The following is a 25,650-nucleotide window of genomic DNA, read 5'->3' as shown; positions in this document are numbered from 1 at the left end:
AGGATTTAAAACAAAATTTTTTAATGACCATAACCTTTTTGGAACTATAGGGTAAGATCACTATCCTCTGGTTTTCCTAATAGGGAGTAGGTATTCCTGGTGCCTCCCAGTGGCCTGAGACAAGAAACTAGGAACTTAGGACAAAGAACTGTGTCTCTCAGGGCTGTGCTCTCTTGGGTCTGAACTTTAAGGAAGTATCGAGGATACTTCCAGGGGGTAAGAACAAATGACTTTGCAAACTGGAGATGGGCTTAGAAGTGCATTTTAGGGAATCTCAAGTTGAAGAAAAACAGAGAAATTTTATAAGCCAGACCATCCAATAGGAAAGACTGTGTTCATTGCCCTTTTATCATCTCTGACCTTTTGTCTGAATTTCAGCCTCATTGTAACTGTGTTGCTGGGATTAGGGAGAAGGTTGTTTGTCGACACCTAGGCCAGAACAGCCCCACCCAGAAGACCTGTATTGTGATGACAGTGACCGTAAGAATAAGAAGCCTCAAGGGAGAAATAAGGCAGAAGGGACAGAGTAGGGCTTTGAGGTTTCCAGAATATCTCCTCATTGCCAGCCTTGGGTCTGAGTTTGATTTTAAGTACAATAGAAAGGTTACTTCATATTATTTGTTTGTTTTATTGTATTGTGTCCGCACCTAGAATAGAGCCCGTCAGAGGAGGGGCCTCCTGGTCCACTTTCAGAAAATGCGTTTGGTGGCACAGAGGCCAAAACATCTGCTTGAGAGCTGAGATTTTGAGTCCCAGACCCAGTTTTGTCCCACCCCCCAAATGAATTCAGTGCCCTTGGGCCTCAGCATTCCCAGTCTGTGAAATAGATTCTGTCCTTGACCTCACAGAAGCTATCAGTCTGGACATCTCAGACCAGAACTCATAGGGGGGATTTAAAGTATTGGGAACATGTTCCAGGTGGGTAAACCATGACAGAGAAGCAGATGCCTTTTTTCCAAATGATCCTGAGCCTGTGGCAAAAGTGAAGAACCTATCAGAGTGCCTCCTGAAAGTAGTGTTGCCATTGCAGGATTCACAGTTACTACAGTACTGTTTTCCAGATTGAAGTTTGTCAGAGATAGCTGTTCAGTCTAATTTTGTAATTACTTCTGAGAAACAGCCTGATACAACTTCATGCAGTTGTGATGCTGATAGTTTACTTAGAAGGAGTGGAAGATAATATGACTTTTAAAATACTCAGTTCATGAGCTCCATCAGGAAGTAGCAATAACTGCACACAGGCTTTCTACCTGTAGCTCTAGGGATAACTAGTACAACTGTGCATGAGGCTTGGCTCTTAGGGGCAGCTGAGAGAGCAGTTTCTTTCTGCTTATTATCATTGCTGCCAAGGATCAGGCAAGTACCAATATGTTTCGTTACCTCTAGGAGTATGAATTATGAATTGTAACTCTATTGTTGGTAGTTGGTTTTTGTGTGTGTGTGTGTATATATATATATATATATATATATATATATATATATTTTTTTTTTTTTTCTTCTTCCATTGATTCCAAAGAAGCTACTCTGGGGAATCCATCAGCTTGAAAAACCTGTATCTAACTATGGTCTTAGGCTGTACTACACAACAACTAGGAACAGGAAATGCCAATTTTCAGAGATTGAAGAGAGCATGAATTAGGAACAAGTTGAATGCTGGAGGGATTTAGAGAGTGTCTATTAGGGCACTCCGTAGTTGTTTTTTATAATGAGATTCATCAATAGCTTTTGAGAATCATTTATACTGTGCTATTATTAGAGGACATAATGTTGGGGACACAGAAATGACTGGAACCCAATCTGTACCATCCTTGGGCTTCTATTTCATTTTTTAAAGATTTAATTAATTTATTTTTAGAGATAGTGGAAGAGAGAAAGAAAGAGAGGAAGAGAAACATCGATGGGTTGTGCCTCTTACAAGCCCCCAGATGGACCCAGTCCACAACCCAGGCATGTGCCCTGACTGGGAATCAAACCAGCGACTTCTTGGTTCACAGGCTGTCCCTCAGTCCACTGAGCCACACCAGCCAGGGCCATTCTTGGGCTTTAGACTAGTTGAGGAGACATATGTGAGCAGATTAGTATGTAAGAGCTATGGTAAAGATATGGAATCACATAGTGGGATGGAAGGCAAGGGATGGGGCTGCAAACCAAATAATCTAAGAGATTTAAACAGTTTCTGGGGCATTTAGGAGGGCAGTTCAGTCTCTGATCTCCCTGTGCTGTGTTGGTTTTATTCAGCGCCAATATTGATTATGCAGTTGTTCTGGCTCAGTTCTGAAGGATTTGTGTTGGCTTCAGAAATGCATTCATTGCCACCCCTTTTGAGTGTTTTTAGCTCAGTCCCCACTATGGAGAGTTGAATGTTTGGTGTATGCCTTTGGCACGTACTTTGAAAGAAGCCTAGTTGCTTGAGTCATAGTCCAAACTTTCATATAACAAACTTTTACTCAGCTCTTTCTGTGTGTCAATGCTGGGTTAGAGATAAAAAGATGAATGGGATCCTTCTCTGCCCCCAAAGAGGAAAATATAAATAGGTTTGAGGACAAAGATGAATAGGAGCCAGGCAATGGCAATGCCAGGGCCCCTTTTTGAACCTGAAGAGGTCATCTGTTGCCTCAGGATAGTCTAACTGGGCCTCTTTTTTGTCTGCTGCTTACTCTAGCAAGGATACTTTTGAATAAACATTTCCCATTTTTTCTGTGGACCTTGCTTCCCACACAGCATGAAAATTGGCCTGGCTTCTATGAAACCCCACAGTGGTCTGAGCTTCATATTTTGTGGTCTGTACTGGGGCCATGTCCAAATTGGGTGAGAAGTGCAATAATTACACTAGATGCTCTTGGATTAACTCACTTTGGAGGTAGGGGCTTGCATTCCAAATGAAGTGGTCTAATTGTATTGCTTGCACAACAAACAGTGCTGCCTTCTCCATGGGCCCTGATACTGCTGCTCTCTTAAGACTACGTTGTTCTTGCCATGGCCTTGCTGTCTCCAGTGGAAAGCTTTTCAGTCTGTTCCTTTGGAGAGTCCAAAAGCATCAGGTAGGAACCCTTTAGAATCAGGAGACCTGGGTTTTTTACCGCCTATAGTTTAAACTTAATTTTTCTCATCTTAAATCTAAAAATCTCAGATATGCCCACCTGAAAGTATTCTTTTTAAGAGCATTTGGGGTTGTTTTGTGTCTGTGAAAAATGTTTTATAATTTCGAGGGTACCGTACAAACAGAAGTAGGCAATCTTTCCCTTAGCCAGGGGGTTAGGAAATATTTTCTAGGCCACCTTCTTCTTAAGACACCCCTGCTTTCCTAACACTTACAGTCTGTAGTTTACAGGCTATAGCTATAGGAAGGTACAAATGCTTTCATTAGAACATAGCAAATGTTAAGATTAGAGAGATGAAAATGCATAGGATGTTTTGAAAAGGGATATTTAACCCGACCTGAGGGTATTGAGAAAGTTTCTTTCTTGGAAGATATGATGCCCGAGCTGAATCTTGAAAATTGAATTCTACTTAGTAAGTATGGTGTGTGTTGGGGCGGGGCGGGGGGTGGGGTGGCTCATATTCCAGACCAGACAAAGGGAAATGCATAAACAAAGGCAAAGAGGCACAAACAGTATGATGTACAGACTGTGAGATTGAAGTGGTAGTGGATAAGAGTTGAAAAGAGAGGAGTCTGATCATATTATACTCTCCGACTTGGAATTTATCTTATAAATAGGAAATGAAGAGTCATTGTTGGCTTTTTTAAAGTAACAGCTTTTTTAAAGATATGCTTTCACATAAAATAAAATTCACCCTCTCAAAGTATACATTCCAGTGGTTTTTAGTATAGTCAACCATCGCCACTATCTAATTTCAGAACTTTTCATCACTCCAAGAAGAAAACCCCTTATCCTATTCCCCTCTCCCTTCAGCCTTTGGCTAACACTAATCTTAGTTTCTATGGATTTGCTTATTCTGGATATTTCATATAAATGTATGATTATACAATATGTTATTGCCACCTTTTCAATAGGGGAATAACAATTAGCTTTGCATTTTATGAAGATCATGCTGACAGGAATAAAGAAGGTGGATTATGGAGATCAAGACTGGACCAACCCACAGAGACCAATTAGAAGAGTATTGCAATATTCAGGGGCAATAGAAGTAAGAACGAAGAGGGAGGGACTGATTTAAAAAACATTTAGAGCTAAAATTAGTTGGAATAAGAGTAAAAATCTAGGATAAATCCCAGGTTTCCAGCTTAACAAACTGGATGGAAAATGGCAGTACCAGTTGACATAAAAATATAGTTGGATTTTAGCTTTTGGGAGAAAAAGTTGAATTCAGGTTTGCATGTATGAAGTTCAATATGAGCAATCCAGGAGATGTCCAGAAATAGGTGGGCTGTGCCAATCTGCAGCTTGAGGATCAAGGTCAGAACTGAGGATATACCTTTAGGAGCCATCCAGCACAAAGGTGGTAATTAGAAATGTGGAATAGCCTCCACAAAAGAGCACAAAAGCTGTGGGCCTAAGATAGAATCCTGAGAGCATCATCCTCATAGGATGGGAAAAAGAGCCTGCATTGGAGTCTGAATAGCCAAAGATAGAGAAGGAAATCCAGAATTGTAGTTGTCCTAGAAGCCAGGAGAGAAGACTCAAAAGAAACGGGAATAGTCTAACTAGGCTCTAATAGCTAATCTGTTAGCTCCGGGACAACTGATTATTCTCTGCCTGCCTAGTACTGATACATTCCTGAAGGATACCTAATAACACTGACAGAAGGAATCAGCAGTTAACAGCAGAATGATTAAGTAGCGTAAGCACTAATTCTGGCTGTTGAACTTAATGGCATGAAACTCACTGGGATCCTCCATGATAATATTTCCAGCAGAAGCCAGTGAAGAATGAATGGGAAATAATGAAGTAAAAACAGGAAGTGTTGCCAGACAAACTTCACTAGCCTGGCCCCTATTAAAGGCAGGCTCAGGATTTTGTCGGAAAACCCTGTAGGGGCTAATCCAGGTCAGGGTTCCTCCCCATTTTCCTTATCACCTGAGATACAGACACCTAAATTTTGGCCCTTTTGGTTTTCAGTATCCCATCTTTGTCTTTGGCTCTAATGACCAGTTTTTTGTTTTGTTTTTTAAATTTATTTTTAGAGAGAGGGGAAGGGGGAGAGAAAGAAGGAGAGAAGCATCACTATATGGTTGCCTCTTGCATGCCCCCAACTGGGGACCTGGCCTGCAACCTAGGCATGTGCCCTGACTGTGAATCGAACTGGCGACTCTTTGGTTTTCAGGCCAGCGATCAATCTACTGAGCCACAGCAGCCAGGGCTAATGCCCAGTTATTGGCTGTGGAGAAGCTTTAAGAAGAGCAGTTGGTCATGCTCCAGATTGGAAGCAGATGCCACCTTGCCTTATGCTGTGGGGCTCTGATCATTCTGCTTTAGCCATTTCTCAGCCACTCAGAGAAGCTACTGTAAAGTCACTCCTGAATGGGTGGTTTGCAATGAATAAACAGGTGTCCAGGAATGTAAGATGGAGCAGAAACTGAACAGCTTTGACAAGGCAGTGCACTGTGGCCTGCTTCTCACTTGCTGCTCCCAAGCTGAATTTGACAAGGTTGTTTCTGAGGGGTTATAAAGCAAATAGTAAATAAGATTTTAGACTGTACCTTAGAGATAGGAGCCTGAGTTATTAATAAAATAGGAGGAAAAAGAGAGAAAAATAGGTGAGAGATCTGAGCTGCGACTGCCTCTTAGGCCAGTGCCCTGAAGCCTGGGCTTTGGCTGTCTAATAGTCAAGCTGGCCCAGGGCTGCAAAGACATTCACACCACTCCATCGTCAAGGAGCTGGAGGATGCTGAGCCAGCAGGACTGAGGGCAGAGCTAACACCAGGACAAGCACAAGAACAGTCCTGCATGAAAGCCAGAGATGATGCATGTCTACCTGGGATCCAGGGTAGGACAGGATGTGATGAAATCACAAGTTTTGTAATTCTAGTTCAGGGAAAAAGAGAACAGTGTGATCACATCAAGGCCAGAATAAGGGACTGATTTGTACTTAATATGATCTTAGCAGGAGGTGACTTGGCAATGCTTTAGCAACTGGATGCCAAGGCTGGCGAGAAGGGAGGGCTAGTTTGGGTCAGATAGGGCCTTGCTGGCCCCAGAAATGTCCCTGTGAACCAAGGGTCCCTACTCTCTGCTGCCTCTGGAAGTGGAGTAGAGCAAGGTGCCTTCTGAGCCGGAGTGATGTGGGACTATTCTGAACGCAGCTATTTGGGGAGAGTTTGTTGCTGCTTTGTATTTATTTACAAGCTATTTGAGTTCATCCTTTCTGGGGAGATAGCAGCATTTGTTCAGTAAGCATGAACTGAGGGTCTCTTATGAAGTGAATATTGTGAGGAACCAGAGCTTGCTCCTAAGGAGGTGATAGCCTGCTAGACTGTGAGAGGAAGTGGCACACAGGAGGAGTTAAAGGGGTTGAGATAAGACAGAAAAAAGGTGAGAGCTGGAGAGGACACAGAATTTTTGGAGGTGAAAAGGAGAATTAGGAGGACATCCCAAATGGAAGGGAACAGTATGAGCAGTGACAAAGTTTTGAAGAGCCTGTTCAGGCTTCACAGGGCAAGCATGTCTGTGACAAGTCTGGATGAAGATGTGTGCATAGGGGCACCAGGGGCAGAGGGAAGCCGGTGGGGAGGGAGGCTGGTTGGTTACAGCCAGATCATACGTAGACTTTTAATACCAGAGATGAGGTTATTTGCAATCCTTTGGGCAGTGAAAGTTAGTGTAGCCTTGGGTGCTTGTCCTGCACTTGCATTTCTTGACAAGGTCAGGCCTGGCCTTTGGTTTCCACATTCTGAGCAAAACAGGAAGGGAGGCCAGGGGCCTAATAGTCTGTCTTTCCTCCACTAGATTGTTAATTCCAAGAGGACAAGGGTTTTTGTTCATTGGGGTATCTCTAGCAGCTATCTAGGTATATAGGCATGGTTCTTAGAATAGTAAATAGGATTTTAGACTGCACCTTGGAGACAGGAGCCTGAGTTATTAATAAAATAGGAGGAAGAAGGGAGAAAAATAGGTGACAGATCTGAGCTGCCTAGCTCTTAGAACCATGCCTAGCACATAAAAAGCAATGCTGGATATTTGTGTTTGGAGCATGATATGAATCCTACGGAGCCACCCAAGATCCAGGCCTAACTCATCTCACGTGGCTGTCAGAGCCTCCAAGTCCGACCACCGGGGTCAGCCTAAGAGTATAGTTTCAAAAAGCAAGATCCCCCGTGACAGGGAGGGGAAGTGGTAATTTTATGGCAGACTGGTCCCCACTTCTGAGCCACACTGTCTTCTTCTTTGGGAACTGTAGAACTGCCTGATAAAGAGGGATGAAAATGGTTATTCTGCAGTGGTAGCTGACTTTGGCCTGGCTGAGAAGATTCCTGATGTCAGGTGGGTAGCCCTAATGGGTGCTGGGGTTACAGAAGGGACTAAAGCAAAACTCCAGTTTCCTCCCCAGAGGCCAGGACTTGGTAACAACGCAACCTCAGCTCCCTAAATATGGTCATTCCTAGTCTGTGCCCATCCTCGGGGGAGGAGAATTCCCAATATTCAGATATCCCATTGGAGCAGCCAGTAGCAAGCTCATTTTCCCTATAATCTCACCCCACAGTATGGGCAGCGAGAAGCTGGCTGTGGTAGGCTCACCCTTCTGGATGGCACCTGAAGTTCTCCGAGATGAGCCCTACAATGAGAAGGTGAGTCTAGGGAAACAAGGCTTAGTACTCCTTAGAATATGCTCTTAGCAGTGTCCAGGGTAAGAATCTACAAACAGGAGCAGGGCTGGTACCTGGCAGCTACCCAGTGAATGAATTGAATGAAATATGGGCAGTAGGGCCCAAGCCTTTGCCAGTGGACATGAAGTGCAGAAACCCTACCTCTTGCCCCACTGAGAGGGAAACTGAGGTCTTACTACCCACCAGGCGGATGTGTTCTCTTATGGGATCATCCTCTGTGAGATCATCGCCCGCATCCAGGCTGATCCGGACTATCTTCCCCGCACAGAGGTGAGCTACAGGCATGGGGTTTAGTGCCACTGGAGTGGGCCTGCTTTTGAGGCTGTGGAATTTTGTTCTTGGGGTGGATTTGCTGGACTTCGTCTGTGTGGCTACCTCTTAGAGGCAAATCCCAGCCTCTCCTGAGCAGGCCAGGATGGATGGAGAGGTTAATAACCTGTCTACCCATGTCCCCTGTTCCCTCCCCACCATACCTATCCACAGAACTTTGGGCTGGACTATGACGCTTTCCAGCATATGGTGGGAGACTGTCCCCCAGACTTTTTGCAGCTTACCTTCAACTGCTGTAATGTGAGTGTCTCTACCTGCTTCTGGTTTTGGTCAGGGGCTGGGTTTACCTGGCTAGGACTATAGGGAGAGGCTGCTTAATTAGCTTCATGAGGGGGCCTCATTTTCACTGATGAATGACAGTGCCCATACCCCCTCCTCTGAGCCTGCCAGACTCTCCAGAGCTCTGGACCATGGAAAGGGAAATAGCTTTTTAATATCCAATCCTTGGCCTGCAGGGTAGACCCACTACGCCTTGCCGTGGATGTTGGTGGAGCTCTGGTCAAGTTTTAGTTCTGTGAGTTCAGCTGATCCTAAGGCTGATGGGAAAGGCTCCTGTTAGCTTTCATTTTATATAGCTCTGGGGCTGGACCTACCTGTTTTGACCAAGGAGTAGCTAGGCTTTGTCTAGGTAGCTTCAAGAAACACATTAACAGCAGAACTCAAGAACAGAGCTAACACTTTAGGAGAGCTGTGTGCCAAACAAGGGGATAAGACACACAAAGGGTGCTCAGATAGGGCAGGGTTTAGACAATAGCATCTCCCCTGATCTTAGCTCTGGAGATTATTCTCATGGTCTGTGATCTTCAGAAAAGATCTCTTAGCAGTATGCATCTTAAAAGATGCTAGGAACAGACTAAAATGCTATCCTTGGGGTGAAAGGTAGGAGGGCAGGGCTAATGGCTGCTGTGGACTACAGATGGACCCCAAACTGCGCCCATCCTTTGTGGAGATTGAGAAGACCCTGGAGGAAATTCTGTGCCGCCTACAGGAGGAAGAGCTGGAGAAGGACAGGAAGCTTCAGCCCACAGCCAAGGGTAAGGGATTAGACCAATGCCCAATCTGACCCCAGGGGAGGAAATCAGGTTGTAGGATCTTCCTTACATTAGGGCTATGAATACAGGATTCTATGTCCACAAGAAAGATGCAGGGGCAAGGGGACAATGGAAAAAGTACTGAACTCCAAGAGTTGTGACTTGGTATACCACCTCCCTTCTTTGAGTCTGTTCTCTCACTGGTGAAATGAGGACAACAGTACCTACTTGTTGCCTCAAGAAAAAAAAAAAAAGAAAGAAAAAAGGCCACTTTGTATACTGCTTCTATTTGTTGTGACTAGTGAAAGTAACCCTGACTTGATGTACTGTTCTTCAGGACTCTTGGAAAAAGGACCTGGGGTGAAGCGACTGAGCTCACTAGATGACAAGATCCCTCCCAAGTCCCCACGCCCAAGACGTACTATCTGGCTGTCTCGAAGCCAGTCAGACATCTTCTCCCACAAGCCCCCACGTACAGTGAATGTCTTGGACCCCTACTACCAGCCACAAGGTGCTGCTACTCGCACACCCAAAATCAACCCTTTCAGTGCTCGCCAGGATCTCAAGGGTGGCAAGATCAAGTTCTTTGACCTGCCCAGCAAGTCTGTTATCTCCCTTGTATTTGACCTGGATGCACCAGGGCCTGGAATGCCTGTGGCTGATTGGCAGGAACCCCTGGCCCCACCTGCTCGCCGGTGGCGTTCTTTGCCTGGTTCACCAGAGTTCTTGCATCAAGAGGCCTGTCCATTTATAGGTCAAGAGGAGTCACAGTCTGATGGGCCCGTACCACGTCTCAGTAGTCTCAAGTACAAAGTAAGAGAGATCCCGCCATTCCGAGCAGCTGCACCAGGGCATGAAGCCATGGACTGTTCCACTCCCCAGGAAGAAAATGGTTTTGGGCCCAGACCTCAGGGGGCCAGTCCATGCCTTGCAGGTACCTCTGAGGAGATGGAGGTAGAATAAGAAAGGCCAAGAGGCTTGGCTCAAGTCCCCTTCTCTGTCTCAGGCATAGGCCTGAAAACCCAGGGAGAACAGGATGGGTGAGAGGAGTTAATCCCTGCTTTACCTTGGGGATGGACCTTCAGCTGAAGCCACAGGCCCCCCGTGGTGCACAGCTTTGACTCTTCCCTGGGGCCCACAGAACTGGCAGGCTAGGCCAAGCCAGGCTCAAGTTTAGGGCTCCCGGTGCCCCATGGCTGTGTATGAAAGGGGAGGCAGCAGAGAGGCCTTCCTGATTAGGGCCAACAGTCGATACCAAGCCTCTGAAATCCAGCAAGGAGCTCTGGCTCCCACCTGACCCCACAATGCACTTCTGCAGACAGGACCAGAAGACTCTTAGTTCTAAGTCTGAGCTGGCAGGCAGCCATTACCCCAGGTTATTCTTCCACCCCAGGTCTATCTCTTGCCCTTCTCTGGGGCATATAAGTACTGGATGGAACCTGGAAATGACCAGGAGGCTGTCAAGGGCTTGACTATTTCTTAGACCTGAAGACTGGGGTGCTTCTTGCCAGTATGTCTAAGACACTTGAATAATTGCTGTTTGCACTTATACAGTCAGACCACGTCACTACATTTCTATGCAAGGGGAGGGCAAGGCCGCGTGGTGGTCATGGCTCTTAGCTAACCTATTCAAAGAACTTTTCCAGCTGATTAATCTATTTTCATATTTATGAAGGAGTCTTAATGTTCTGCCCTATAACTTTCAACCTTGTGGTTGGGAGTGGGGCTGGTTTTGTAGGCCCTAGGGCCTGCTCTTTGTCTTTGTCAACATGTGATATACCCAATTGGTTAAACGGTTTATACGTGGACTGATTTTCTTCCCTTCCTGCTGTGGTTGGAGACATGGGAACAGCCTGTCTTTATAGAGCCGCAATAAGAAATAACCAAAGATGAAGCTGGTCAGATATTTTCATAACTTGTTTCTGCTGATTTTTTTGGTAAATCTTTCCCAAGACACTTTCAGATTTAAAAATAAAGTTGGCATTACAGGTGCTGGTCAGTCTTCTTACTTGTACCATTGTTCCTCAGCCTCTGGGGTCAAGAAGGTCCAGGAGCAATGTAGCAGTGTCTGTCAGGAACCCCCTGCTCCTCAACTCGGTAGTAGCTGGGAGGAGGACATTCACAGGCTAGAGGGACCCAGCCCTCTCTGTCCTACCCTCAGCTTTCTCTTCTTAGGCTCTGAGTGCAGAGAAGTAGTTAGGTCAGCTGCTGCCCCAAGCCAGCTTCATCTTCTGGTTGTGGGCTTTGGAGGAACGGGAGAACTGGCTCTTAGCCACTGTGAGGGGTACAGCTTTGCCACTCAGGTATACTTTGTTGTGGCATTCGGGTAGCCAGTGTCCAGAGTTACAGGGCTGGGGTCCTTGGCTCACTGCCACATAGGCCATTATGTAACCTGTCATAAAGGCATCAAAACCAGCCCGATGCAATCCATCCCCAGGCACTGGGTTAGGACTGGCTAGACTCCCTGGTGCTTGTAAGGTAGCCATGTCACCTCTTTCAGACCTTGTTGCTTTAAGTTCCACCTCCAGGTCATCTTTGTGATCTTGCTCAGAGCCAGGCTGGTTGCTAGTCTCATCCTCAGCCACCTCCTGCTCCATTTCCTCAGCCTTGAGGCCTTCCCCACAGACCTGCTTAGTGGGAGGACCATCCTCAGCTTCCCCAGAGGTCTGTTTTGCAGGCAGGCCCAACAAAGCCCTCCGCCGTTTTTCCTTACGTCGACGCCGTCGACGCTTGTCCTCCATGGCAGCTTCATCAGTGTCAATGATAAGGTCAATATCATGGGACTGAGGACACTGTGATCCCAGGGGGCACCAGCCATAAGCCTAAAGGTAGGAAGGAGGCTTAGAGAGGGGTTCCAGGTATCAGAACCTTCCCTCCCCCAGGAAATGGGTGGGTGCTCTCACCGAAAACTTATCACAGATGCTGGTGGAATGAGGACGGTGGGTTGCAGGGGGCATACAGCAGCGGTAGTCTATGTGGGCCCTCATGCTAGAGGGATAGTTGCAGAACTCCAGGATAAGGTGTGGGCTGCCAGCTGCCCGCTGCTTCCCATTTTCACGCTCACTGAAACAGTGCAAGAGGGCATTGGTCTACTAGCATAAAAACTTCATGAGAACAGGGGTTTTTGTCTCTTTTGTTCACTGCTGAGTCCTCAGCACCTAAAACAGTGCCTGGCACATGGTAACCCCCCAATAAATATCTTAAATGAATGAAACAGGTTTATACCAGGTCCTACCCCTTGCCCCCAACCAGTCCCTCACCATTTCCTGAAGGCATATTCTAGGTAGGAGGCCACAAAGCGGGCATGAAACTCAGCAGCATATTTGGTGTCATAAATGCCAGCTGGGAACATTTCACACAGGTCAGCAGTGAAGGTACCCAAGCTCTCAGGTAGGTGTGCATAGAAATTCTGGTACAGGAACACCAAGTCTATGAGACCATTGTGCAGTATCAGGGGCCGGCGGGCCCGGATTAGCTCCAGAAACAGTGTCCTCACTGACAGGCTCTGGCTCTCATCACCCTGGGTGGAAAGAAAGGGGTCATTGGGAAGGACACAGTCCCATAGGGAGCCTCTTTTACAGGATACTTATTCCAAGCTCCCCTACCTGGAAAGCACGCCCTCCCTGCCTAACTCTGCTGTTCACCCATGCACTAGTCTTCTCCAGCCCTGTCACCAGTGATTCCCCATTCTCCATAAGCAGCAGATCCTCTCTGTGCATCCGGCCTAGGGTAGGAAGAAAATGAAGTCACAGAAGGGGCAGTCTCAAGGCTGGAGGCCTACCTTGTCATTGCCCTTGTGGTACGGGATACCCTGGGCATACTGCCGGTTGAAGTTGAAGCCATGCTGTACCAGGAACTGCACAGACTTTGGTTCTATGACATACTCTTCCATGCACAGCAGGGTCAGATTGAACACCTGGGTCAGATATGAGTGTTCACCCTGGGAGAGAAAGAGAGTCTGCTACATCAAAACCTTACACATGATGTACCCCAGGATCTCAACCCTCCTCTTCCCCCCAGCCACAAACCTGGGAAGGGGGTGAAATCAGCCCCATACCTTGTCTGGCTGCAGCTTGAAGCAGGCGAGGCCCAGGGAGAGGATAGACCGGGTCCTGGCAGCATGACACACGGCCTTGTAACGTTCCTCAATGCACCTTGGAGTTGGGTTTAGGGGTGGCTGTGGCTAGGAGTTAGTCTCATGAAGGACCCAAACCACCCAGGATGTGACCTTTACTCCAGGTTTAAGGTCTACCCCCCTGCTCCCCATTCCCCTAGTCAAAGCGATCATAGCTTATACTTACTGGTTCAGCAAACTCTTCCTGTCCCCCAGCCCACTCAGTTCCTATGGGTGGGTAAAGGGAGGGATGAGTTAGGTCCCCAGCATGAGCACTTTCACAACCACCTGCCCTCCCCAATCCCAAACCCTCACCGTGTCCACTGCCACGAAGCTAGCTGTCTTTATGGCCAACAGAAGGGATGGCCACATCTCCTTAAAGTTGTCACTTTGCACATCCACCACAGGAACCTGGATTACCAGCTCCTCCTCAGATTTTGAGCTTTTGCTGACACCACCTGGGGGTAAGGAAAACAGGACCATGATGTTAATGCTCAGGCAAGGGCCTTGAGAAAAAATACCAAGCTAGGCTATGGTTTGGGGACATTTTCCAGGACGGCAAGAAACAGCAGCTTTCCCCTCAAGCCTTTGTTATTGGCATGCTCTACACATCAGCCTTGGAGTGAACGGTGCCCTGAATTTGGGGGCAGAAAGCCTGCGTCTTCCCAGTGGCTTATGTGAGATTTTGGGGAAAATCTCCCTCAGTATCACTATCTGTAGAAGACAAAATTTGGGATAATGTGTGAGCCTCGTTTTTTCCATGTCCTGCAGAGACTATTTGTTATGGCTGGAGGAGTTCAGCTCTTTTAACATCTCATCAGGCTCCACAATACTGTTCCCACAGTGCCCTACCAGGCACAACTGGCAGTAGTTTGTATGCCCCCAGAGCCTGATAAATAATGCCCCACACCGGGGCTTCCAATACGTCCCACTTCCTTTGGACCACAACTCCCAATTGCCCCACTTCACCAAGCAATGAGCTGCAGACTACAACTCCCGACATGCCCCCGCCTACCCTAACTATGCTCCCAACACTTCAGGCTTAGTGAGCCCGAGCCGCGATGCACACCGGGACTTATCGTCTCCTCGTGGCTGGTTCAGAAGGAAGACGCTAGCCCTCTGAAACTTGAGGTCGGTTTCTAGAACTATAAGCCCGAGGCCTTCCCCTCACCTGGAGCCCACAGGCTTTTAAGACGGACCCTGAAAAGCCACTCACCATCAGAGACCGCTGGAACTGAGGCTGCGCCATTGTCACTGCCGGCGGCCATGACACCGCGCTTCCCTCTCTAATCTGTGGGTACGCGGGACTTCCGCTTTGTCTCCTGGCGCGATTTACTCAGTCCGGGGTAGGGGCAAACCCTTGCTTCCGGAAGTCGCTGACGGGTCGGAGTTCGGTTCAGACCTCCCGGGTCTGGCGCACAAAAGTGGGTTCTCAGCGTTCTGGGAGTCTATTGGCTATCACGGTCCACCTCTTAGCCGGATTGGCCGGAGCCACGCCCCCTGGAACCGTTTAAAGGAAGGTAACTCTTTGAGTACCGGCTAGGGGCAACGTGGGTTTGAGATTTAGGCAGTTCTTGAGTACACGGCTCCTAGGTAGAGGTGGGTGTCCCTAAGGGAGGTGGCGCCGCCGGAGCTAAGCTTAAAGCACGCGTAGGAGTTAGGCAAAGACCGGGGAATGTAGGGGAAGGATGAATATTCTGGGAAAGGGCAAGATCCTTGGAAGGATGGGAAGCTCTCTGCGTTCCAGGAAGTGAAAGAGGCAAGGAGGTGGGCAGGAGCCGAGGCTGCAGAGGGGTTAGAGTAATCCACTAGCAGGGAAGCTTTTGAAATAATCCGAGCAAGTGTTGGTAAGGTCTTGAATTAAGGCTCCAGCAATATAGACTCTGTGGAGGGGATATATTGTAAGCAACTTGGAAATAAGTTGACCTGGAGGGTGATTGGACGTGACCCCTGCCACCCGGAGGGCAGTGTCCCTATCAAAGACCAGCCCTTTCCCAAGAGCTCCATTTCCTACCAAGGACTTTCAGCCCTTTCTTCTTGGTTATTGACTGTTCGTAGTTTATATTCAACCTTTCTCTCTACTGAGTCCTTTTCATCATTATTCAGAATTATTTGGATTTCTCCCATTCTAAAAATAAGGAAAATGCCCTCATCCCATTTATTTAACAAGTATTTGTTGTATACAGTTGATCTGGCACTGTGCTTAGCTCAGGGGACACAACAGTCACAAAAGAGACCCAGTACTTGCTGTCGTGGAGTTTTACAGTCAAGTTGGGGAAGCAGACACGGATCAAAGAATCACATATAAGTTTCAAATTGCAATTGGTGTAAGGGCAACAGTGGAGAAGTACACAAGAGGGCAAGACTGGGGAGACCTGATTGGGACATTTAAGTCAAGACCTGAAAAAAAGAAAAGAAAAAAGGCCTGACAAATAAGCACATTTTTGGAAAGCATAGGAGAAGAGTTGTCCAAGCAGAGGAAATGGATGCGTGAGGCCTCAAGGTGGATAGACACTTGGCAGATTGAAGCATCTATTTGAGGCAAACATGGCTTGAGCATAGGATCTAGGGCGATGAGGCAGATGGGGCCTTGGTACCTGCAAGGCTGTATTAAGAGGATTGGCTTCTAAGAGCAATGGGTGTGACATCCAAAGTCCTCCAGTGGCCTACAAGGTACTTTGTGATATAGTGCCCTCCCCACCTTTACCTTATTTCTCTGACCTTATTTCCTACTCCTCCCACCCTCCTCATTTTATTATAACCACACTGATTTCCTTATTGTTCTACAGACACACCAGGCACCCTCCTTAGGGCCTTTACAGTAGCTCCTTCTTGGTATGCCTTTCCCACAGGTACCCACATGGCTAACTTCTTTAACTGCTTTAAGTCATTGATCAAAATATGATTTAATAAGGCCTACCATGACCACATTATTTAAAATTGCAACATTCTACCCCCTACCCATTTTTTTAAGATTTATTTATTTATTTATTTATTTATAGAGAGAGGGGAAGGGATGGAGAAAGGGAGAGAAACATCAATGTATGGTTGCTGCTCCCACACCCCCTGCGGGGGACCTGGCCTGCAACCCAGGCTTGTGCCCTGACTGGGAATTGAACTGGCAACCCTTTGGTTCATAGGCCGGAACTCAGTCAAATGAACCAAAGGGTCGCATTTTGATTCCCAGTCAGAGCCTATGCCTGGGTTGTGGGTCAGGTTCCCAGTAGGGGGCACTTGAGAGGCAACCAGACATTGATGTTTTTCTCCCTCTTTCTCCCTCCTTTCCCCTCTCTAAAAATAAATAAGAGTGTAGATTCTAGAAGCAAGCTTTTTGGGTTTGAATGGACAAGTTGCTTAATCTCTGCAAGCCTCAATTTAGTCCACCCCCTGCAGAGCCCCAAGATTCAGCCTCATTTTGACTGACTACTTGGGTTGGGCCTTTGTGTTCTAGGCCATCATAAAGAAGCCACAAGCAGTTATGGGAAGTCGTCACAGGAAGCAGGCATCCAGCCAGGAGAGAAGGGAGAAACATGCCCTTAGCAGCAACCAGGCCAAGCCCCCTGTCCATGATGGTGAGGAACTTGGAGCCAGTAAAACACTCGGGGCTGGTTTCATTGGCCATGCAAGGGGGCAGACTCAGGTTAGGAAGGGAGTGTGGTATCTATATATCAAGACATTATGGTACTAATTATGGGTCTGATTCTGACTTTGCTGTGTGACTTTGGGATAATTGCTTGGAATGGCAGCTTTCTTACCAGCAACATGGAGCAGTAGTCTTTGCGTTTTCTTCCTCATGTGGCTTTCATGGGATCAAATGAGTTTACCAGCCTGAAAATATTTTTTAAATGGGAAAGCCCTGCACAGGTATGTTACGCTTCTCTGAAACTCTTGCATTTTCATCATGATCCAGAGAGTACCACTCTGGGAAAATTAAGGCTGAAAAGTTGGCTAAAGTTACACACAGCTAGAGAATTCTGATCTGACTCCAGGTCCAAGGCTCAAGCGAGGGGTTGAGAGTTGGGGTAGCCCTGATTGGAAGCAGACTGCACCAGGCTGCAGTGCCCCAGGTTGGGTGCACAGCCTGTGCAGGGACAGCTCCTGAATTTCCTGAGGCCCCAGCAGGCCTCGCCAGGCGGCAGGAGGAGGTGGTATTGCAGGCCCCTGTCTGCCTATACCATCTATTCAGAGATACAGCCGAGGTCACAGTCTTTCGGGAGAACCTGCTGAGGTGGTACGACCAAGAGAAGCGGGACCTACCCTGGAGAAGGCGGGTAGGCAAACATGGGACAAGGACAGTGGAGTGGGAGGCTAGCGCCCAGCCCCTCCCCACTAACTCCCCGTCTGGGATTGCATTGGCAGGCAGAGGGTGAGGAGGACCTGGACAGGCGGGCATATGCCGGTGAGTGTATCTCCTGAGAGCGGAGCTGCTTTGCCTGGGTGCCCTCAGGGCTGGGGGCAGGGGCTCTGGGCTAGTAGCAGGCAGGTCAGCAGTGCCCTCATGCCAACCCCTCTCCCCCAGTGTGGGTCTCAGAGGTCATGCTGCAGCAGACCCAGGTTGCCACGGTGATCGACTATTATAACAGATGGATGCAGGTGACGTCAGGGAAGGGAGGGGAGGGTCATGGGCTAGATCCCAGAGAGAGCCTGTCCTTTGGGGTTGGGGTAAAGAAGGCTTCCTCCATGTCCCTCACCCTTGACTTCATCTATTTTTGCCTACCTTTTGGCTATAGAAGTGGCCAACACTGCAGGATCTGGCTGGCGCTTCCCTGGAGGTAAGACCCATACTAAGGGGAAAATGGGGACAACAGAGGATTGACCGCTGATCTCTCTGATCTCTGACTCTGACCTCGCCCACAGGAGGTGAACCAGCTCTGGGCTGGCCTAGGGTACTACTCTCGAGGCCGGAGGCTGCTGGAGGGAGCCCGAAAGGTAAGTGGGTGGCAGGGAAGGTGGGATCCCCAGGGCCTTAGGTGTCTCCTGACCTTGAACCTTCCCACCCCAATCAGGTGGTAGAGGAGCTAGGGGGCCATGTTCCACGTACAGCAGAGACCTTGCAGCAGCTTCTACCTGGTGTGGGGCGGTACACAGCTGGAGCAATTGCTTCCATTGCCTTTGGCCAGGTGAGCCCATAGCCCATTCCCGTCTTGTATGTGCCCACTTTCCTACCAGCCCAGGCTGACTTCTAGACTCCTTTGTGCCAGGCAACCGGTGTGGTGGATGGGAATGTAGTACGGGTGCTATGCCGCGTCCGAGTCATTGGTGCTGATCCCAGCAGCACCCTTGTCTCCCAGCAGCTCTGGTAGGATATTGAGGTAATGCGGGACATTGGGAAGGGTGCCACCAAAGGGTCTTTGGCTCACAGAAATGTTCCCTTCTGGTAGGAGCTTAGCCCAGCAGCTGGTAGATCCAGCCCGGCCAGGAGACTTTAACCAGGCAGCCATGGAACTGGGGGCCACAGTGTGTACCCCACAGCGCCCGCTCTGCAGCCAGTGCCCTGTGCAGAACCTGTGCCAGGCACACCAGAGGGTGAGCCATCAGGGGGAGGGGCAGTCAGGTCCTAGGACTGACCTCTGCTTCATGACATCTCTCCCTATGCCTCTCAGGTAGAGCAGGAACAGCTTCTAGATTCACAGAGCCTGTCGGGAAGTCCTGACGTGGAGGAGTGTAGTAAGTGCTTGCCCTAGTCCCAGCCCTTCCCTGCGCTGTAAAGGAGCTACCCTTGGAAGCCTCATTCCAGTTTATCCTACAATCTGAGTAAAATTCTACAGAGATGGGCCAAGGCCTGCTCTTGCCTAAGCCCGCCTGGCCTGAGTGGGGCTTGGGGGTCTGTTCCCAGCTCCCAGCACTGGACAGTGCCGGCTGTGCACACCTCCTACAGAGCCCTGGGACCAGACCCTGGGAGTGGCCAACTTTCCCAGAAAGGCCAGCCGCAGGCCCCCTAAGGAGGAATACTCTGCCACCTGTGTTCTGGAGCAGCTGAGGACCCCTGGGGGAGCCCAGATTCTGCTGGTGCAGAGGCCCAGTTCAGGTACCGGGCCCTGGGAGTGAGGGCAGTGGCATGAGGAAAAGGGGAGAAACGGAGGAGTTAACAGCTAAGGCCTAACCCGCACCTGCTGACCTCTGCCTCAGGTCTGCTGGCGGGACTGTGGGAGTTCCCATCTGTGACGGTGGAGCCCTTTGGGCAGCATCAGCGCAAGGCCCTGCTGCAGGAACTGCAGAGTTGGGCCGGGCCCGTCCCAGCCACCCGCCTGCGGCACCTTGGGCAGGTGAGGGAGCAGCGAGGGGCCAATGATGGCTTTTTCAGCCACAGCCACAGGCCTGCTTCAACCCCATGGTCCTCCCCCAGGTGGTCCACAGCTTCTCTCACATCAAGCTGACCTATCAAGTATATGGTCTGGCCCTGGAAGGGCAGGCCCCAGTGACAATCACACCACCTGGCGCTCGCTGGCTGACCCGGGAGGAGTTTCGCACTGCTGCTGTCTCTGCTGCCATGAAAAAGGCACTATTTTTGTTGTCTTTGTTGTCATTGTTTCATAAGTGCCCTACATGAACCTATTACCATGTAAATGAAAAGGAACAGCATGTATTTCAAAGTGCTGGGGTATGATGTTGAGGTCAGAACTCAGGGTTCCGGCTCTTGGGTGAAGGTGCCAGCCTTGTACTTTCTCCCTCCCTTCTTTGCTAGGTGTTCCGTGTATACGAGGGCCAGCAGCCACGGACCTGCAAGGTGAGAGACCCTGGCCCTCACCCAGCCATCTCCCTCCCTAAGCCTGAATCCACAGGTGTTCCCTGAGTCAGGCGATACACGTTTGGGTGAACATGGTCCACTCCAGGTTTCACTAAGGGGAGAGGAATAGTTCTTGACCTGGAGACCTTGCAGTTAATCTGGAGTCCAGATGGATAGGGGACAAGAGCAAATGATGGAGACAGTAGTGTCAGGGTGTGAAATGTTTGTATTAGATTTTGTGAGGCAGGTGGAGAGCTTTCAGCTCTGTCTAGGAGGCAAGGATGAGGGAAAGGCCGCTTGAAAGCAGCAGCTGGTAATCTGGGTTTGGGAAGGGAATCAGCACAAGGATGTTCTTCCAGGCCCAAGAGCAGTGTAAGTAATGGTGGGCACAAGGCAGTGTATGAGGAACTCTTAGCATTTGGTTTAGCTGGAGCAGTGAGCAGGGCCATGAACACCAGGCCACTGAAGCATTAGGCGGAGAGAACTCAGATTTATATTTGAGGGAGATTACCTCTGACTGCCTTTTAGAGAGTTGACCAAAGAGGCAGATCCTGGAAATAGGTTGGAAGCTTTCCCACATTCAGGATAGAGTCAACTAGATCAGCAGAGTGGGGGTAGGGGCAAAAGGATAATATTCTTTGCCATCCTCTCAGTGCCTTTTTTGGCTTCTGAACAGAGTTCCAAAAGATCCCAGGTGTCTACTCTGTCCAGTTGGAAAAAGCCCAGCCCAGGCCAACAAGTCCTGGATGGTTTCTTTCGGCCCAAAATCCCCACTGATGCACCCAGACTCAACAGTGTGGCCCAGTGATACCGCTGGACGCCCCTATCCATTGAGAATCCTGTTTAATAAAGTGCTTATTTTTGTAGTTGTTTTGGAGACTTTTCTTCCTCTGCGGTCCCCTTCCCTCTCACCTCTGAGGGACTCAGAAAGTGGTGAAGTCCTGCGTGGTCCTGACTTCCACTGGCTGAGCTCCCAGCCAGCCCTGGGCAGATAGAGGGGGGTGTCCTGTCCAGGGCAGTCTGAGCTTCCTCCGTCCCTGGGAGAGAGGGAGAAAGCAGCTGCAGGGAGGCCCTGCCAGTGGCTGATACTCTGCACCCTCATTCCAGGTCTCTGGCCAATCCTGGAGCGGTGGGTGGTATTGCTCTATAGCAGGTGGTTTGGCTCAGCCCTGAATGAGCCCCTCCTCGCTGTTGTGGCTGCTCCTTAGGGAGCTGGAAAGCACAGGGGAAGATTTGTTCTGTCTTAAATTCTTACCTGAAATAAGAAATCATTTGATTAGGGATATGTTACATATGTAGTGAGACAATACAGAAAAGCAGGGGGTTAATGATCCTAAAATTGGGAGTGGGTGTAGGGAAATGAAGAGAGGGGCACAAAAGTCTTTGAAAGGATTGGTTATATTTTATATATTTTATTCTTTATATCTTCTATATGTATTAGAGAAATACTATGTAAGAAATATTTTGTAGTAAAAACCAACCAACCCACCCCAGTGAGAGACTCAGCTTCTGGCAGGTACTGATGAGATGGAGGCCACCTTGATGATTTGGTGGCCCTAGGGACAGTCTTTCACTCTGGACCTCTAGGTGTTTCTCCTTTCTGCCAGGCCCTGTGCTGGCTGGATTCTTCACACCTTCAGGACAGGTGGTTGCCAGCTCCGGCTGTCAAGCTTCCTTACTCCTGGCAGCTTGCTCCTTCACAGACTGCCACAGGGCCTGGATGTTGCCCTGGCCAAAGCCTGTGGCCCCCTGCCTCTGAATCAGCTCCAGGAAGAAGGTGTCCTCTGCGAAGAGTGACTTGGTAAAGATCTGAAGCAAAAACTGGCCTTTACTGCCATCTAGCAGGATTCCCTGTTGGGCCAGCTGGCTGGGCTCATGCCCTGCAGCTAGGATCTGCCTTTCCTTGTCAGGCAGCTGGTAGTAGGCCTCAGGAGGAGTCAGGAACTGGCCCCCAGCCAAGGTCACCTTTTCAGTGGCTTCCATGATGTTTGGTGTGTACAGCCCCACGTGCTGCAGGCCTGGCCCTCTGTGGTGGGCCAGGAACTGCTCCACTTGGTCTTGGCTCTTGGCGGCCCCTGGCAGGGACTCGGCCAGCAGGAGAGTGGGGATAGCACTGCCTGCGGAGCTCTGCAGGGCAGTGAGCCTCAGCCCCCCTCGTCCAGATGCTGCTGTCACCTCGAAGCCCAAGTCCGGAACCTCCCCCGGACTCAGTGGCAAGTGGTAAAAGCCTAGACAGTCGTGGAACCAGCGCATCAGTGCGGGGGAGCTACCGCGGGTGCAGGCCAGGGTCAGGTGATCCACATGGCTGATCCAGCCCGGGCCGATTTTGGAGGACAGGGGCTGGAAGCCGGGCAGGAAATGTCCGCGATAGTTGGCGCGCTCTAGTAGCGTTAGGCTGAGGTTGCCCACCGGCGAGCTGACTACCGTGTACGTGACAGCACCCTCCGCATCCCGTACGCTAACAGGCGGCACCAGCACGCAGCAGCCCCTCACCTGCAGCGCCCGAGCAGATCCGCCAGCATCTGCCACATCAAAGCACAGGTTGGTGGCGCTGGGCATGGCGTGACACGGGTCCAGGCTGTAGAGCGGCTCCCGGGATCCCGAGCCCTCATTCACCAAAAAGACTGCGTCCCCGCTGCGCAGGGCCAGCTGCCGCCAACCATTTGCTTCCCGCACCGCCATGGGCTGGAAGCCGAAGAGGCGCTGCAGATCCCGGGCAAGGGTTTGTCCTGGGGGCACGTGGAAAGCGATGTGGCACAGACGGCGGGCGGGCGCAGCCATGGCGTTCCCGTTGGTAACCCCGGACTGTCTTTCCCCTTGGGGACTGGCCCTTCTCTCTGCCGACCCACGCTGGATATGCCTTGAAAGTGGAAACAACGAAAGCCAGGGCTGGGCGAATTGGCGGGGAGAGAAGGGGCGGAGCCAGTGGCTAATACTCTGGACCAGAAGCTTCTGCAGAGAGTCGAGCTGAGTCAGCGGGCTGCTGCTTCCCAGAACCTCTGGCTGGGTCATACCCTTGCACCCCCTCCCCTGGGCTCCTGAAATCACAATAGTTGTCTTTGCTCGGTGCCAGGCATGGGCTCTCATACCCCAACCTCAGAGCAGAGGGAATCAGAGCAAAGGGGAACAGGACAATAAGCGGAGGAGCACAAATTCTCCCTGACCAGGAGAGTTTTTGTTTTATTTTACCAATTTCATGTTCTGACTTAAAAATTCTGGAGAATTTTGTTATTAAGACCTAATGTTGCTTTAAAACTTTAAAAAGTATTGTAAGTCCTGACGGGTGCATTTCAGCTGGTTGCGGCTTCTCCTGAAAAGCGAAGGGTCTGGGGTGAGATTCCTGGTCAGAGCACATGACTGGGTTGCAGCTCCATTCCAGGTGGGGCGCTCACAGAGGCAACTGATCAGTGTTTCTCATGTTGTTTCTCTCTCCCTCCCTTCCCCTCTCTCTAAAAATAAATAAATAAAGTCTTAAAAAAAATGAAAATTTTATGTTTAAAAAATATTTCAAGATATGTAACTTAAAACATTTAACTTAAAAATGTTTTAACTTAAAAATCAGGCAGTCTGACGTGATAACTTACAATTGAGTTTCACTTGTAAGAGGGAGAAGGACGTGATTAGGGGATGGGGCTTTAAAACAACAACAAAAACAGGTTAAGCTGGGTGGTCAGGCCTGCAACCAGGAGGGTCGTACCCAGAAGCTGGTCAATGGAGGTGAAAAGCAAAAGGCAGTTTAGTACTACTCTGCAGACCAGTGAATTTGAGAACGTGGATTCCAAAAGCTAGGCAGACCTGTGTTTGGTATCTCTTTTCAACACTCACTAGCTGTATGACTTGGGCCCAGTTGCTTAACTTTACTGAGCCTTTGTTTCCTCATGTGTAAAGATGGTAGTGATAACAATGTTTTACTTCATAGGGTTATTGTGAATAAATGAGATAGTACATGCTGCAACCTGGCAAGGGGTCTAGGTTTTAGCCTGTGAAACGGCCTGGCTGTGTGGGGTCAGGAAGTGGCGGGAAAGTTCTCAAGGAGGAGGCTGTAGCAGGAGTCAGAGTGACAGGCACAGTAGGGCTACTCCCTAGGCCTGAGCACTGGGAAAGCACTGGGAGGGCCCTGGCTTTGGTGGTAGCTTCTGGGAGAAGGGAAGTGTGAGGGCTGGGGCAGAATAGGCCATCATGGTCAGGGTCTAGTGCCTCCAGGCCCTTGCTCCAGCCAAAGGGGTTTCCACTCAAGAGTCCTAGACAGAGAGCAGAAAAAGGACCTCTGGCCCATGACGGGACGTGAGAGCACCGTTGTCCTGCAAGGGCATGGTGTTCGGTCTTGACCCAGGTCGCAGACTGGTCTCTAAAGACGTCACCTGGAGGTTGAAGTGGTCGTGAATGTTGGTCTCCCTCTGGGCCAGACTCAACTTCCTGTGGCCCTGCTGGCATCTGGCCCTGACCAGTGTAGGAGCCCTGTCCCCTTGGGGTCAGGACCTTTCAGAACTTTCCAAGGATGGGTTCTCTGAGCCTGGCTGCGATTGCTTTCCTGCTGGGGGTATGGATGCAGAGAGTAGGCATGTAGGTTGAGACCCAAACCAACCAGACAACGGTGCTACCGGAGGGCGCGCAGGTGGAAGGGGCAAGGCGGTGGTACTACTGCAGGCCTCCTGCCACGTCTGCCTTCCACAGCAACCAGGTCTGCAGAAATGGAGGCGGGGGCTGTGAAGGGCCAGCACCGGAACTAGTGGAGTATCACACTGCCGAGGGGGAGCACCGCAGAGAGCGCTGCGCTCCCTGAAACCTGAGGGAAACTGGCTGGGGCCAGCTGAGGTGGGAGCAGGGCTCTGAAACCCGCAGAGCCTGTCCCGGGGCTGTCGCAGATGAGGGGGACAAATACAAAACGTCGCAAACGCTTCTCTGTTTTCCGGGAGAGCAGACGGGGCACTTCCCTCTCACAGGAGAAGGCCGTGGCACATCCCTCCAGTGGGGAAGGCCCGTTTCCCTTTGTTCCAGGGCTTTTATTAAAAATCTTAGTGGGGTATATAACAGGAAAGCATACATATGTACACTCGTTACATTAGGAAGTTAAGTTTCACAGAGGATAGATACCTTTAGGAAAACAAATGACAGGAAATCACTGATTTACATGGGTCTGAGAGGAGACTAGAATCAGTAGAGACTATAGATAGCAGGGAAGTAGACCTAAAGGCGCCTTAAAGACATAGGGTGAAAGGTGTAAATAAAGCAAATGTCTTGACTAGGAAAGGGGTGTAAATAATGTGAATGTCCTTCGCAGCATGAGCTGACCAGAGATTTGAGGGAGGAACAGAGCACAATCTAAAGAACTTACTTTTAGGCCTGATTACCCCGGGACCCGCCAGATCTGATTTAGGGCTGTTTTTCCTGCATTGTTTCAAGCCTGAGCCAGGCGGCGGGAGGGAGCCACTAAGAGATGAGGAGACTGCTTCTCGGCTGCAATGAGGACTCTGGCCGTGTCCAGGCCAAGCCGAGGGGCGTGGGGGCCTCTCGGCCCCTTCTCCGTGTCCCCAATTTCTTGTCTGCTGCCAATATCGGCCAATACCTGTCTTAGGTTGTTTACCTCAGCGCAGGGTAACTTACCTGCCATTGGCTATTTGACCATCCATGACAAAGCAGAGAGGCAGGCGCTACACGCCTG

At 49.6% G+C, this 25,650-nt stretch overlaps 4 protein-coding genes across 5 annotated transcripts in view; 2 read left to right on the top strand and 2 right to left on the bottom strand.

The window, feature by feature from the left end:
- Nucleotides 1-10,701, top strand: part of TESK2 (testis associated actin remodelling kinase 2) — a 124,388-nt gene extending 113,687 nt beyond the window's left edge. For both annotated transcript variants that reach the window (XM_054572130.1, XM_054572131.1), the window contains 6 exons: nt 7,360-7,442; nt 7,663-7,747; nt 7,973-8,056; nt 8,270-8,356; nt 9,033-9,150; nt 9,485-10,701. In XM_054572130.1, the coding sequence (XP_054428105.1) occupies nt 7,360-7,442; nt 7,663-7,747; nt 7,973-8,056; nt 8,270-8,356; nt 9,033-9,150; nt 9,485-10,110 (1,083 nt within the window). In that variant the 3' untranslated portion in view covers nt 10,111-10,701. The remainder of the gene's footprint in view (nt 1-7,359; nt 7,443-7,662; nt 7,748-7,972; nt 8,057-8,269; nt 8,357-9,032; nt 9,151-9,484) is intronic.
- Nucleotides 10,702-10,995: 294 nt separating this feature from the next.
- Nucleotides 10,996-14,529, bottom strand: TOE1 (target of EGR1, exonuclease). Its single transcript, XM_054572216.1, has 8 exons — nt 14,433-14,529; nt 13,577-13,719; nt 13,449-13,489; nt 13,205-13,301; nt 12,929-13,087; nt 12,408-12,667; nt 12,051-12,210; nt 10,996-11,969 (listed from the first exon to the last, which is right to left on the bottom strand). The coding sequence occupies exons 1-8, from the start codon at nt 14,527-14,529 to the stop codon at nt 11,349-11,351; spliced, it is 1,578 nt and encodes a 525-aa protein (XP_054428191.1). The 3' UTR covers nt 10,996-11,348.
- MUTYH (mutY DNA glycosylase) lies at nt 14,319-20,835 on the top strand. Its single transcript, XM_054572215.1, is given in 20 exon segments — nt 14,319-14,544; nt 14,546-14,633; nt 14,635-14,731; nt 14,734-14,781; nt 16,051-16,082; nt 16,713-16,833; nt 17,342-17,532; nt 17,621-17,660; nt 17,781-17,854; nt 17,992-18,033; nt 18,119-18,190; nt 18,268-18,381; nt 18,463-18,560; nt 18,643-18,787; nt 18,865-18,928; nt 19,098-19,289; nt 19,391-19,527; nt 19,608-19,760; nt 19,947-19,988; nt 20,665-20,835. Coding segments are annotated over 20 exon segments (1,899 nt in total). The 5' UTR covers nt 14,319-14,527; the 3' UTR covers nt 20,797-20,835.
- A 736-nt stretch (nt 20,836-21,571) lies between these two features.
- On the bottom strand, nt 21,572-22,801 carry HPDL (4-hydroxyphenylpyruvate dioxygenase like). The gene has a single exon (XM_054571632.1). The coding sequence runs from the start codon at nt 22,767-22,769 to the stop codon at nt 21,654-21,656; it is 1,116 nt and encodes a 371-aa protein (XP_054427607.1). The 5' UTR covers nt 22,770-22,801; the 3' UTR covers nt 21,572-21,653.
- Nucleotides 22,802-25,650: the final 2,849 nt, after the last annotated feature.

Source organism: Pteronotus mesoamericanus, unplaced genomic scaffold (assembly GCF_021234165.1).
Source record: "Pteronotus mesoamericanus isolate MK-2021 breed Mesoamerican mustached bat unplaced genomic scaffold, CSHL_Meso_final contig_221, whole genome shotgun sequence".
Taxonomy (NCBI): Eukaryota; Metazoa; Chordata; class Mammalia; order Chiroptera; family Mormoopidae; genus Pteronotus; species Pteronotus mesoamericanus.
Note: the sequence above shows the minus strand (reverse complement) of the source record. Positions and strands in the feature narration are given on the sequence as shown.

Coding starts and splice junctions, on each gene's coding strand:
- TOE1 (XM_054572216.1), bottom strand. CDS start 14,529: ATGGCCGCCGGCAGTGACAATGGCGCAGCCTCAGTTCCAGCGGTCTCT. Junction 13,302..13,448: donor AGGAAGAGTTTGCTGAACCA/GTAAGTATAAGC, acceptor CCCAACTCCAAG/GTGCATTGAGGAACGTTACA. Junction 11,970..12,050: donor GCATCTGTGATAAGTTTTCG/GTGAGAGCACCC, acceptor TCCTACCTTTAG/GCTTATGGCTGGTGCCCCCT.
- HPDL (XM_054571632.1), bottom strand. CDS start 22,769: ATGGCTGCGCCCGCCCGCCGTCTGTGCCACATCGCTTTCCACGTGCCC.